Source organism: Gopherus flavomarginatus, chromosome 6 (assembly GCF_025201925.1).
Source record: "Gopherus flavomarginatus isolate rGopFla2 chromosome 6, rGopFla2.mat.asm, whole genome shotgun sequence".
In the NCBI taxonomy this organism is placed as follows: Eukaryota; Metazoa; Chordata; order Testudines; family Testudinidae; genus Gopherus; species Gopherus flavomarginatus.
In genome coordinates, this window is record NC_066622.1 from 64,415,070 (window position 1) to 64,429,933 (window position 14,864).

Consider the following 14,864-nt stretch of genomic DNA (forward strand, 5'->3'; position numbering starts at 1 on the left):
CAGGTAACCGTTTTTCTTCTTCGAGTGCTTGCTCATGTCCTTTCCATGTCAGGTGACTTATACGCAGTGCCACTGGAGGTGAGCAGGAGTTCATGGACGCGTCGATTGTAATAACGTTCTGCCGAAGCCAGCATTGTCTCGAGCCTGCTGAGTGATGATATAGTGGGTCATGAAGGTATGGGCAGACAACCATGTCGTGGTCCTGCAGAAATCTTGGATTGGGACGCATGCCAGGAAAGCTGCTGCTAACGTCTTTGCTCTTGTTGAATGAGCTGTCACCATCGGTGGAGACACAGCTTTTGCCTGCTCGTAGCAGGTACAGATGTAGGCGGTTATCCAGGACAAAACTTCTTGGAGAGGACACCCAAGTCCTTCATTCTGTCAGCCACTGCAATGAAAAGCTGAGTAGACCCATGGAAGGGTTTGGTTCACTCAAGGTAGAAGGCCAGGACACATCTGATGTCGAGAGTATGCAGACGCCTCTCCTCGTTGGAATAGATGTAGGACAGAGCAAGAAGCCAAGGGCTCAAAGCGAGTACCAGTGAGCCTGGAAAAGACCAGGTTGATATCTGCTTGAGGGACTGGATCACAGATCTGCAGGAAGAATATTTCAAGACCCTTAAGGAATCTGATTGTCATTTCATGAGAGAAGACTGATCTACCCTGAATGTGAGGGTGGAAAGCTGATATGGCTGCCAGACCTCGGTGCTTTAAATGGAGTAAGTATTCCAGAATGGATTGTAAAGAAGTCTGAGCTGGAGAAAATTTCTGTTCAGACACCCAGCAGGCAAAGCACTTCCACTTAGCCAGGTAAGTTGCTCTGGTGGAGGGTTTTCTGCTTTCTAATAGGATCTGTTGGACCTGTACAGAGCAGGCCTGTTTCTCAAGGCTTGGCTACACAGCATCCATGCTGTCAGGTGCAGGGAGGCAAGGTTCGGGTGCAGCAACCATCCGTGGTCATATGAGAGCAGGTCTGGGTTGTTGGGGAAGCATCTATGGGGCTCCACCACTAAGTCCATGAGCATGCTGAACCAATATTGGTGAGGCCATGCCAGGGCTATCATAATGACTTGCACTTTGTCCCTCTTGATCTTCAGAAGGACCCTGCTTATAAGTGGGATAGGTGGGAAGGCATACATCAGGTCACCTGCCCATGACAGGAGAAAGGCATCGGATAGTGAACCGCTGTTGAGACCTGTTAGGGAGCAAAATCGGTGGCATTTTCTGTTTTGCCTGGTAGCAAACAGGTCCACTTGAAGAGTTCCCCCACCTGTAGAAGATGGTCCTGATGACCTCTGGGTGGAGGGACCACTCATGGTGAGAGAAGAAGGACCTGCTGAGGCAATATTATATTATTTGGGCCCAAGGCCCCAGTAAATATTAACCTGCCTATGTCAGTAATACCCTTGCATAGCCTGTGAGGCATCATGGTAATAGTATAAATTTCAGTTGTGGATCAGCAGGACTAACTGTTAACACTTCATTAGGGCTTATGGGGCTGAACCTAACCCTGAAGATCCTACTTGTTTCCAGAAAAGCATCTTGATATTGGGCTTTTGATTCTCTGTTTTTGAACAGCTCCCTCCTCACGGAGGAACGTAGCTGAAGAATTGTTCCAGTTTTCTGCTCCACACATCTTATGAATAGCTTTGCAGGCATGGGCGGTCACTGGCTTTGGTTTGCCTATTTGTCTCATGGCTTGGTGGAATACTTTTGCACACCTGACTGCAGTCACCTTCTTTGCTTGCAGAGAAGCCATCTGGGATTAACAATCTCCTTACTAGCTGTATTATCTGTTTCCATTTCCAATGAGCCCCTGTGGATAGTCTTTAGGGGCTTTTGTTTTCTGCTGGTTTATCTGACACTCCAGAAAAAGGAGTGAGTGAAGTACCTCTTGCCCCACAAACACCATTCATTTAAGCCATTATGGCAGTTTCTTCCAGAAGCAAAAGCCCATAGAAACACTTACAGGAAGAGTTCAGCTTAACACTCTGTTTTCCATCTTCCTTTCTTTTGACTCTGAACAAAGGAACAAACACTCTCTCAACAGACCAGGAGCATGAATGACAGAGACTAGGCACCACAGGTGGAGGAGCCAGGAGCTCCTAAGCTCCATCCCTGCCATCAATTTGCTGACAGAGTTTGGCAAGTCACTTGTGAGCAAGGGACTCCTCTCCCACAAGAAGCCTTCCAGTAGGCCAAGCACACTGCATCCACTGTGCTGAGTGTCCTTGACGCTCTGCCCAGCACAGCCGTAGGACTACTGGGCCAGTCATCTCAGCCAGCACTGCTATTTCACACACAGTGAACTGGCTCATCAACCCATTCTGCTTAGCTCAGGGACCAGACCCAAGCATCAGCTGACGTGAAGAGTTGTCGGCATACTTCATCATTCAGATCAACTGGATACGTATGGAACTAACTGGAAAAGAAAATTCCAGCCTGGACCAGTCTGCATTACCTCCATCCTCAGCCCCCCCAATCCCTTCTGACTGCATTTGGCCCCTTCACCCACGCCAAAGTTCAAGAAAATGATCAAAGGTTTAAGAAACCTGATCTATGAGAAAAGGGTAAAAAACTGGGCATGTTTAGTCTTCAGAAAAGAAGACTGAGGGGGGATCTGATAACAGTCTTCAGATATGTTCGGGGCTGTTATAACAAGGATGGTGATCAATTGTTCTCCATGTACATGGAAGGTAGGACAAGTAGTAATGGGCTTAATCTGCAGCAAGAGAGATTTAGGTTAGAGATTAAGAAAAACTTTCTAACTCTAACAGTAGTTAAGCTCTGGAACAGGCTTCCAAGGGAGGTCGTGGAGTCCCCATCACTACAAGCTTTTAAAAACAAGCTGGACAAACACCCGTCAGGGATGATCGAGGTTTACTTGGTCCTGCCACAGCACAGGGGACTAGAATTGATGACTTCTTGAGGTCCCCTTCAGACCTACATTTCTATGATAAGCCCTGAAAAATACTAGAGCACAACCTGTGATACGGATCCATGTCCTCCTGGCTGGAGAAAGCCACTGAAGAACAACTATGTCCACTACTAATGGAAACAGTTAATGCCTTCTTCAGAGAAACACAGCTAACAAGCTCCTTGGAAAATGCAGTAACTTCCCCTATCCTCAAGAAGCCAACACTCAACCCAGCCCTGAGGAACCTTTTCCACTACTAATCTCCAACCTCCCATCACTGGGCAAAATAACTTAGAAAGAAGGCAGCAACAAGCTCCAACCACATGACATCAACCAACATCCTGGATGCCCCACAATCAAGGCTCAGACCAGGCCAAAGCACAGAGTCATCTCTAGTGACCCTAAAAGGCAAGCGTCTCCTGGCCATGGGCACAGGTAAGATCTCCATGCTCCACTGCTGGACCTCTCTTCAGCCTTTGACACAGTGGACCACAAGAAACTGTTAGCCCATCTACATGACGCAGCAGGAGTAGATGGCCCAGCACTACAGCAGCTCCAAACATTCCTCTCTACAGAACTCAGAGTGTGATGATGGGCAACTGCTCCTCCGCTCTGAAGGATCTCATTGGCAGGGTCCCACAGGATCCATACTATTCCCACTTCTATACGAGACCTCTGGGTGAGGTAGTGACATCCCACAGGCTCAGCTGTCAACAAGACGCCTACATAACAACTACATAGCTTCATTCTCAACTGATGCAAGTCCGCCACTCCTGGCATGTCAGAATGGCCACAGGGAATCAGCTCCTCCATGAAGAGCAGCTGGCTAAAGCTGAACCCAGGCAAGATCAGCTTTAGCGTCTCCACCTTCCATTGAAGGCTCACAGGCCCCATTCGTCAAAGTGCAGTGAAGCCCCTGGCTCTGGTTTTACTCCTCACTAAGCTTGGTAGCATCAGTTTCCAAAAATGCCTTCTTCCACCTCTAGCTCATTAGGAAACTTCATCCTCTTCTCCCAGAAGAAAACCTGGTTACAGTAATCCATGCATTCATCTCCTCCAGGCTGGATTACTGGATTACTGTAGCTGAAGCATGACTCTGAAGACGATGCACAGACTTTCATCTGCTCACCTTCTCCATGAACTAGCGTGTCATGAGCACATCATGCCTGGACTCAAATCCCTCCACTGGCTCCCAGGAAGCTTCTGATGCCAGTTTAAGGCCTTGGTCCTGATTTTTAAAGCAACTCATAGATCAAGCCCCAGCTACAAAGACCAAATTTCTTGAACCAGTGTGACAGCTGTGCTCCTCTGGGGCAATGCGGACCACAAACCCCAGGACGAAGCATGGAGCTCGTTTTGGCATATGGCACTCATTTCCTGAGCGCATCAGCACAATAGAAGATGGTCCCATTGAGCATTTGGTGATGCTCTGTATGGAGAGCGCACTGCAAAACTAAGTTTGATTATGTCCATTCAGAGCTACTGCCCAGCTCTGCATGCCTGCCCAGCTGGTTAAAATTATTTTGCTGGGATGCTTCCCTGCCCTGCACTAATGAAATGTGCAAAGGGCAGCCATAAAGTAAATGACTAGCTGATTAATATTAGCGCACACATTTAACAGACTAAATGATCTGTAAGGGTGCACTTATCCACAGGCTCTACCAGCTCTGCCCTCCTCAACTGCCGGCCAACCAGACCCACCCAGGGGGAAACAGGCTACTTCAAAGGGGCGCACACACTTCCCTACAGGAAGCAAGAGGGCTTCCAAATTATATTCTGCACTGTCCCGATCATGAGAAAAGGCAGGCCTAACCCAGGCTAGTCACACCACTTTCACTGCACCCAGTCCCCTGCTCCCAGCTTTCAATTGTCAGCTCCTTTGAGCAGGGAGCATGACCTCTTACTGGACTCGGAAGCGCCTGGTGAACTATTGGAAATAACCATACAACATTAGAATTCTCAATACTGCGGATCAGCCTTTGGCTGTGGAGCTCCGTTGCCCCCCCAACAAGTCCCACAGCACCACCTCAGAGAAAGCAACTCCAAGGACACTGGCAAAGCAGGCAGTTTGCAGATATCCTCTGAGGAAGGAAGGGAGGATTGAAAGCTTATTGTGGAGGAAAGTGGAGCAACAAAGACGGCTCCTAAGGACCAAATTTCCAGAAGTGACAAATGAAGTCAATGGGAGCTGCAAGTCCTTGGTACCTCTGAAACATCAGACCCCAGATCTTTAAAAGGCAATGGGCCTAGCAGAAGGAGATCACACTTTCCCCTTCGCTGTGCCTCTGTGTGCATATGGTGCAAATGCCAGGCTGGGAGTGGCAGGGGAAACGAAAAGTCTCTCTCCCGAGAGCTCAGAATGGAAGATGAGGCGAGACGCCTGTGCCCTACAATAATGACTCAGGATTGGCTCAGTGGCAGAACTAAAGAAAAACCCTGTATGGCTCTTGTAGGTTAAGATGAATCTATGCAATGGTATCTGACACTAATACCTAGGCTTCAGGGGGAACTTCAACTGCTACCCACAACACTGGAGACTTTATCAAACCATCTGTGGAGCTTATGCAGGGACATTTAAAGCCAGTTTGAATAGCCTTCATAGGCTACTCACGTCTTTCCTTTAGTCTCAACTAGTGGAGCATTCTATGACTTTACTGCTCCCTCTCTGCTACAAGGGTACTAAACGGATATTTATCTAACATGTATGCAATGTAGTTGTAGCCATGTCAATCTCAGGATATTAGAGACACAAGGTGGGTGAGGTAATCTCTCTTATTGGACCAACTGCTGTTGGTGACAGAAGAGGTGTGTGTAGCTCAAAAGCTTGAGAAGTTGGTCCAATAAATCATTTTATCTAACAGACACAAAGGCCGTGGTTTGCACAGCTGTTCCCTGATTACTGAGGGCATTTCATTCCTAGAACTCAACAAGTGAGTTCACATTCAAATGATGCACTGGCAATTTGCAATGCTATTCTTGAAGTCACCCACATGGGCTGCTGTCGAGCTGCATGCATCCCACTTCAAGTACCGTTCATCATTTGGGCCACCAAAAGTAACGAAAGGCAGAAGCACTGAGCTACTGAAAGAAATTTGAGTAAAACACTGCAGTATGGGCACCATGTCAGTCTGCATTGTTTGAGTGAGCAACTCTATTAAACTTTAAAAAGGTACATCTAATTCTTGCTAGTATCCTTGTATGTGGCCGGAACTGGCTGGCTAACGGCTCATAGAGCAGGCAGCCACATAGCGTTAAATTAATTCATCATGAAGATGCATGCTCGTGGTTACTCTTCCACCTTGATTATTAGTTACAACGACGACAGGGGCATCTTAGTGCTTAAAAATAAAACTCAAAGTCTGCTAGAGTGCTACTACTTTGGTCTTACACATCCACTAAGATAAAAAGATCCCAGCTACTTACCTTCCTTCAGTTTCCTCCTGTCAGGAGTCACAGAACAGGCCTAGCAATGTGTCCAACTATCAGCCAATTGGCCACTTGGACTGCTGTTTTCATTGTGCCAAAGAGCAGTGAACACATGCAAGCAGCATTAAATTTAATGGCTGACCCGCAATTCATTGTTGCAATTCAAACCATGCCACTTAACCCAGGAAAGAGGCCAGGACCAGATAAGCTAAATCAACTATCATTGCCATCAAAGTACAACACAACAACGGTTGCCCCCAGGATGAGCACATCCTCTCAGTGACTTACCTGCCAACTGTCAGAGTTATTTCATCTATGCAGCTCTTGATTTTGTTCTGCGCTTCTAAGTGTGTCATGTTATCTGTGTTCTCCCCATCAATTGCCATGATGACATCTCCTATACATAAATTGGCTATTGCTGCTTTGCTGCCAGGAGTCACCTAGGAGAGAATAAGAAGGTAACAACCCAAGAGAAACTGGATTCTTCAATACAATTTCTAGTCCCTTCAAAGTGACATCCCAGATAAATTTCAGAAACAGTTGACAAAGCCCACAGTGTTGTCTGGTTGATGTCAAGGAGTGGGTGGTGGGGGCGGGGCAAGAGAATTCAATATTAAAGGTATGTTTTAAATAAAAGGGTGGCGGAATTTAGATCCAGATACCAATTTCCCCCAAATCCAGAAGTATTAGAGTCCAGGGTTTTGCTTTGAATCATAGATATGGGGATGTCATCTTTTCCCTATATGCAAACTTCAAACATTTATTTCTTCACCTAGATCACTTATTTTAGACTAAGGAAAACGACCAAGAATGAACAAAGTCTGAGAGAGAGAGCACGAGAGCGAGCGAGCGCGAGCGCTCAGCAACTCAGTAACATTCTGCAACTGAACACAACTGCTCTCCACCATGGAGGGCCTCACAATGGGCAATTAGGAAGGCACGCTCCTTAATAACGGAAAGAGGCAATCCACCAAAAACAGTGTGTCAGAAGCATTACAGAGAAATGTACACCACGGAAGGCAGCTACACAAGTTCAGATCTGGATCACGCGCTTACAGATCTGAGCACAGGGGTGAGGTTTGGGCCTGAGATTTTGGTTTAGGCCTCATCTCTAATTTTAATGAGTCAATTAAAACCAAAAATAGTTGCAAGATAATAATTCTCACTTTGAAGTAAGTGACTTGAAGGTAAAAATGGAGCAATTCAAGCAGGATGGGATGTTCTGCATACATAGGCAAAGCATTAAAAATTTAATCCCACATCTAACAGGTGCTGCTGTGAGCACTATGACATTTAGGGATGGTAGGTGGAGGGCCATGCAGAGTATTAACATACGCAGGCGCATCAGCGCTTCTACTGGGTTTTGCCTAGCTTATGCAGAACTGTGCCCCACTGTGAGCACTGACATGCACTCAGGCTCCTCTTCCACATTTCCATTTTTTTAACACTAGCAAAATTATTCACTGATGCACTGCAAGACCCACTTCTCTGGACTCCAGAGGAGATAGGAGCCAGATGTCCTCTAATCTGAGCAATGGTTCTGTCTCTGCACCTGCAAGGTTCTGTACCAGCCTGTGCTGTGATCCTGTCCAGGGGCACTAGAACAGAGGGCCCACCCACTTTTCACCACGGGCATAGCCCCCTGCTCTTCTGCTCCCCCCCAAAAGCCATGCCCCCAGTCAGGCCAGAAGCTGGAGCTCAGACTAGGTGAGAGTGGCACGGGGAGCCTGGGCAGCTCTGGGGAGCCGCAGACCCTCCACCTGCCAAGGGTGGGAAGGCCAGAGAGCATCCCCTGGCCTGCCCACCCCCAGACCACCCAGCAAGGGCAGACGGAGGGTCTGTGGCTCCCCACAGCTGCCCACGCCGTTCTTACCATAGCCCCCGAGACCCCATCCCCAGGCCAGACCAGAAGCCGGAGCCAGGTCGGGGTAAGAGCCACATGGGCAGCTGTGGAGAGCCACGGACCCACTATCTGCCTGGGCGGGGGCTGCTCTCAGCCCCAACCCTGGGCAGGTTGAGGCCCCCACTCCCTGGCCTGGCTCCGGCTTCTGGACTGGTTAGTGTCTTGGGGGAAAAGTGGAGGGGCAGGGCCACAGAGGGGGTGGGGCCTCCCCCCTCACTTTTAGAAAGAATCTGTCAGCCCCGATTCTGTCACATCTCATAAGGCAGCCAGCATGCAGAGGCTTGGGAGACACCTGCACTATGGGCCTGTTTCAAAGCCCACTAAGGTAAACAGAAAGACTCTCATTCAGGTCAATGGAATGTGGCTGAGGTCATAGTTCTGACCTAACCAGCATATCGATGACGGCACAGCATCGCTGGAGGGCCTCATATTTTAGGTCAGATTAGGGCTGTCGATTAAATAGCAGTTACCTCATGTGATTAACTCAAAGAAATTAATTGCGATAAAAAAATTACTTGTGATTAATCACAGTTTTAAATCACACTGTTAATAGAATACCAATTGAAATTTATGAAATATTTTGAATGTTTTTCTACATTTTCAGATATATTGTATTCTGAGTTGTAACTGAAATCAAAGTGTATATTATTTTTGATTATCATTTTTACAGTGCAAATATTTATAATCAAAAGAAATAGTATTTTTCAATTCACCTTATACAAATACTGAAGCGCAATCTCTTTGTCATGAAATGGCAACTTACAAATGTAGAATTTTTTTTTTTGTTACATAACTGCACTCAAAAAACAAAACAACGTAAAACTTCAGGGCCTACAAGTCCACTCAGTCTTATTTCTTGTTCAGCCAATCGCTAAGACAAGCAAGTTTGTTTACATTTACGGGAGATAATGCTGCCCGCTTCTTATTTATGATGTCACCAGAAAGTGAGAACTGGCGTTCTCAAAGCTCTGTTGTAGCCGGCGTTACAAAATATTTATGTGCCAGATGCGCTAAATATTCGTCTACCCCTTCATGCTTCAGTCACCATTCTAGAGGACATGCTTGCATGCTGATGATGTTCGTTAAAAAGAAATGTGTTAATTAAATTTGTGACTGAACTCCTTGGGGGAGAACTGTATGTCTCCATCTCTGTTTTACCTGCAATCTGCCATATATTTCATGTTATAGCAGCCTCAAATGATGACTCAGCACGTGTTCATTTTAAGAACACTTTCACTGCAGATTTGACAAAAGGCAAAGAAGGTACCAATGTGAGATTTCTAAGGATAGCTACAGCACTCGACCCAAGGTTTGAGAATCTGAAGTGCCTTCCAAAATCTGAGAGGGATGAGGTGTCAAGCATGCTTTCAGAAGTCTTAGAAGGGCAACAGTCCGATGTGGTAACTACAGAATCCAAACCACCAAAAAAGAAAATCAACCTTCTGCTGGTGGCATCTGACTCAGATAATGAAAATGAACATGAGTTGGTCCACACTGCTTTGGATTGTTATTGAGCAGAACATGTCATAAGCATGGACACAAGTCCTCTGGAATGGTGGCTGAAGCATGAAGGGATATATGAATCTTTAGTGCATCTAGCACATAAATATCTTGTGACGCTGGCTACAACAGTGCCATGAGAATGCCTGTTCTCGTTTTCAGGTGACACTGTAAACAAGACGTTTACCTCTTTACGCATTATCTCCTGCAAATGTAAACAAACTTATTTGTCTGAGCGATTGGCTGAACAAGAAGTAGGACTGAGTGGACTTGCAGGCTCTAAAATTTTACATTAGTTTTGGTTTTGAATGAAGTTTTTTTGTACATAATTCTACATTTGTAAGTTAAACTTTCACGATAAAGAGACTGCACTACAGTACTTGTATTAGGTGAATTGAAAAATACTATTTCTTTCCCTTTTTTAACAGTGCAAATACTTGTAATAAAAAATTAATATAAAGTGAGCACTGTACACTTTGTATTCTGTGTTGTAATTGAAATGAATATATTTGAAAACAGAAAACATCCAAAAATATTTAAATAAATGGTATTCTATTATTAACAGTGAGATTAATCGCAATTAATTTTTTTGTAATTGCTTGACAGCCCTAGGGTCAGATGCTAAACCAAGCTCGTTAACACCTGTGGTAATTACAGAGCTTACAGAAGATGCGGTAAAAGCAGTGACATTGATCACAGCATCCTAGCATAATTCCAATTCAGCTAGTTACAGTCTGTCTCCCTTAAACTCGCTTTGCTCTTTCTGGTCAACACAGTATGCTTGGCTTCTTGTCCTAAGCTGCTGCCCTGTTAAACAGATCCTGTGCTTTTCCTCAGAGGTGAGTGCATTCAGTGCTGGGTCAAGTGAATCCTGACTAAGCTTACCGGGGATTGCAAGCCTTAATAAAGGCATGGCTACAGTTGCAGATGTAGAGCGCTTTGAGTTAAACCAGCCTTCGGAGAGCACAGTAGGGAAAGAGCTGCAGTCTGTTCACACTGACAGCTGCAAGCGCACTGGTATGGCCACATTAGCAGCTCTTGCAACATCACAAAGCAGTGCATTGTGGTAGCTATCGCAGCATTCAAGTGGTTGCAATGTGCTTTTCAAATGCAGGGGGTGGGGTGGAGCGTGACAGGGAGTGTGTTGTGTGTATGTGGGGGGCGGGGAGAGAGAGTGGTTTTTTGGGGTGCTGAGTGTGTGTCAGCATGCTCTCGTCAGTTCAGACCCCCCCACACCTCTCTCTCAGACACTTCACACCAAGCAACATTCCACCCTAATGGTTTGCTTTGTCCCAGAGCAGATAAGCATGCCAGCTGTCAGAAATGGAGCTTTGAAAGGGCATATCTGCATTCCTACAGCTGATTCCAAAACAATGACAAGAGTGGCCACTTGACTTAGGGGTCATGGGATGTTTCCGGAGGCCGACCAAAGCGCAGCAATGCAATACCTCCTTCACACTGATACTGGGGTGTTTCAGCCAAGGTGCAACAAGCATTATGCTTTTCATGGAGGTAGAGTACCAGGAGCGCTCCAGTTGCAGAGTCCAGGTGCTCTAAGTGCCTTGCCAGCGTGGACGGGTTGGGAGTTAAGGCGCCTGGGGCTGCTTTAATGCGCTCTTAACTCGCAAGTGTAGCCATGCCCTAAGTATGTATACAGCAGTTTGAGCTTGTGGGAGCAGAGGCACTACGCAGAAGTACTGCTAGTACAATATTCATAGAGGAAAACAGAGAAAAAAGTCTGAAGCTTTACATTTCAGACTGATGAACTAAATTACTCATTTTTTCCACTTTATGTTAAAAGGAGACTTTAGAAACTGAGGCTCATATTCACAAAGGTATCTGCACTTAAAAGTGTTGCATGTCTACACTTACAGTGGTACAGCTGCGCCGCTGCAGCACATCTGGTGAAGACACTTTATGCTGCCAGGAGAGAGCTCTCATCAGCACAATAAACCACCTTCACGTGTAGGTACTGGAATGAGGGGTGCTGCCGCACCCCCTGGTTTGAAGTAGTTTCCATCATATACAGAGTTTACAGTTTTATTCAATGGCTTTCAGCACCTTCACTGTACAAATTGTTCCAGCATCTATGCCTCCGCAAGTGGCAGAAGCCGTGTGGGTGGGAGAACCTCTCTCATGGCCATAGTGCTGTGCACACCAGCGCTTCGGTCAGTGTAACTTATGTCGCTCAGGGAATGGGGAAGTTATTCACACCACTGAGACACAGAAGGTGTAGCAAGCCATAGCCCTAGTTACAGGCACCGACTTTTCAAATTGCCAGAGGGTGGTCAATCTCTGCCCCAGCCCTGCCCCCACTCCACCCCTTATCCAAGGCCCCACGCTCGCCCCACTCCGCCCCAACTCCACCCTGCCATGCCTCTTCCTGTCCAGTTCCACCCCTGCCCCCAAGCACGTAGCATCCTCACTCCTCCCCCCTCCCTCATGCCGCGGAACATCTGCAGGAGGTGAGCAGGAGGCAGGGAGGATGCACTGCTCCATGGGGCCTGCTGGCAGGCAGGGGGCCTGGGGGAGCTGATGAGGGGCTGCCAGTGGGTGCTCAGCAAAACCATTTTTTCCCCCGTAGAGGCTCCAGCCCTGGAGCACCCACGGAGTCTGCGCCTATGGCCCTAGTCACCTAATTCCCCTAGACTCCAGTGGGAGTCAGGCACCAAATACCTTTGAGGGTCTGGGTCTCAGGCCCTGTACTGCTGTCAGATCAGAGCATGTGGATCCCTGCGCCCACACAAAGCTTGATGGACTTCGTCAGGGGGAATTCACAGATCCAACTGCAAGGTCGGGGCCTAACTTAGAACTTGTCTTCATGTACAATTCTGCAGCAGCATAACTGCACCAGTGCAGTGGCACCGCTGTAGCACTTTAAGGAAGATGCTCCTACAGCAACCAGACAGTTGCTCCCATCAGAGTAGTTAATTCACCTCCCCAAAAAGTGGTAGCTATGGCGACCGGAGAAGCTCTCCTGCTGACATACTGCTGTCTACACGGGGTGTGTGCGTGTGTGTGCGAGATAACTGTGTCACTCAGGGGTGTGGATTTTTCATATCCGAGTGACGTAGTTATACGGATACAGGTCTGTACTTTAGACCTGTCCTAAGCAGCATTCACTTGCAACGGTGCAACCACCAAGCAAAGTCCTTTAATGGCCCCAGGGGAGGAGGCTAGTGATCAAACCAGGGCTTAATCAATTATTTAAGATACTAGCCTAAGGAAATGAAAAAACTGGACTGATCTGAAACACAAGCACAGGTTAAACCGTGCCTTGGAACCAGGACACACCTAGTTTATAAACCTTCTGCAAAGGAACAATTTATTCATTCTTTGGACTCGCCCTACTTTTCAGCATGCTGGAACAGCTATGAAGTAGTCGAGCACGCCCAGCTGAGCTGTCAGTTATAAATATACATTGTTTATAAGATTTAGAGAGCTCCTAGTATGGGCTTGCAAGGCAGAGAACTTCCCTGGCGAGAGAGAGAAACTTACACCAACGTGCATCAACCTCAGACAGCCCCTGTCCATTGTGACACAGTTATTGTTTCCCTTGAGCTGCCCCGTGTATCCCATCACAGCTGCAGTAGGACACTTTTCCTGCAGATGGAGGAGTGCCAAATAATGAGATATTATTCTCTTCACACCTCTCTTCTGTGACTGCATCATGCCCACAGCTTGACCTGGACACTTGACACCAACTCAAAGATCTTCAGATGTGTTAAAAGGAAGTACTCATGTAACTGCCTCCCACTTTAAATCACTTAAATAGGCAATATATTTCCATAATAGCCTAATGCAGAACTAATAAAAGGGTCTGCCATATGCCAGATACTGAAAACATCCACCTACTAAAATGTAAACCCTATCCCAAATTAAAGCTCTCAAACACCCCTAGCTTTGGGAAATTCAGATCTGGATCTAAATTTTGCAGCTTCAATGCATCACTAAGGGAACTGTGCTCTGGTGGACTGAACCTTGAGAGGCCAGGACCTAGTATCCCTGACTTGGCTATCAACTTGCTCTGTGACCTCAGGCCACTTTGTGCCTTTGTTTCCCCAGCTATAGAATGGAGCCTGTTACTCCACTTGGAAAAGGCACTGAGGTCTACAGACATTTTCATTTTTTCTTATTATTCTCTGTAAATCAGATAAAATTCAAAGTGGTTATGAAAAATAATGCACTAGCACTACCAATGTGATACTGCCTTAGACTGAACTAGGCAATTTGCTCTTCCTCCCAGTACAAGCTAATTCCTAATAGCCCCCCAAACACTGCTTACATATAAAAGCTTTAACCTATAGAATCTACAGGCAGCCAAAGACATTGACACATAAGCCTGCTGAACAAAGCCTGATGAATCACAACTCCATGGGGCTGAGATAGTGGAGGCTGCAGAAAAACTTATGTTGTGATTGCTCTGCCTGCGTAGGGATGGTACAAGCTCACAGCCGTTTTGAGGGTGAGGAGGCTGATGCGGACCCCAGCCCAAGACTAACCCATCTCACCTAAGCAGAGGTTATAAGGGAGCCTAGTAAAGAGAAAAAAGCAAATTAGAAATAAAAGTCTTTAAAAACCCACTTCTGTCATTCTGTAAATAATGGCTTGCCCTGAAATGTAACCTTCACTAAATCCTTCACTTGGCTGCTTCCAGCCTGCATCTTCTGTGCCTCATACCGAATGTGTCAGCACAAGACAGGGAGGCTAGCAAAGGGGAACGCCAGCTCCTCCTTCCTGAATGATTAACGAATAGAAATAAAAGTCTCCTCTTCTCCTGCTTGACTCAGCTGGCATGATCTGTGTCTGCCTCATTTCAAACCAATGCTGTGTTTGAAATTCTCCCTGTTACAAATTAGGTCTGTAAAGTGAAAATCCTTCCAAACTAGAAAGGAACTGAATAGCGTTGCAGATAGGAAGATATACGGTTGCCTCTTTTTCATTTCTGTCTCAGGCTTACCCTCCAGGGAAGATGGGGAGAGATGTGCACATGTGGGAAGGGGCATGGATGAGGGGAAGCAAACTGACAAACACTCCCTCTAAACTGTGGCAATCAGTGTCCAACCTGCAAATCCCAAGGAAAGGAACATCCAAAACTCACTGGAGGCTAACATACAG

At 46.6% G+C, this 14,864-nt stretch overlaps 1 protein-coding gene across 3 annotated transcripts in view; it reads right to left on the bottom strand.

The window, feature by feature from the left end:
- PDLIM1 (PDZ and LIM domain 1) overlaps nt 1-14,864 on the bottom strand; it is a 75,937-nt gene that overhangs the window by 43,538 nt on the left and 17,535 nt on the right. For all 3 annotated transcript variants that reach the window (XM_050960250.1, XM_050960248.1, XM_050960249.1), the window contains exon 2: nt 6,632-6,783. In XM_050960250.1, coding sequence (XP_050816207.1) covers nt 6,632-6,783 — 152 coding nt within the window. The remainder of the gene's footprint in view (nt 1-6,631; nt 6,784-14,864) is intronic.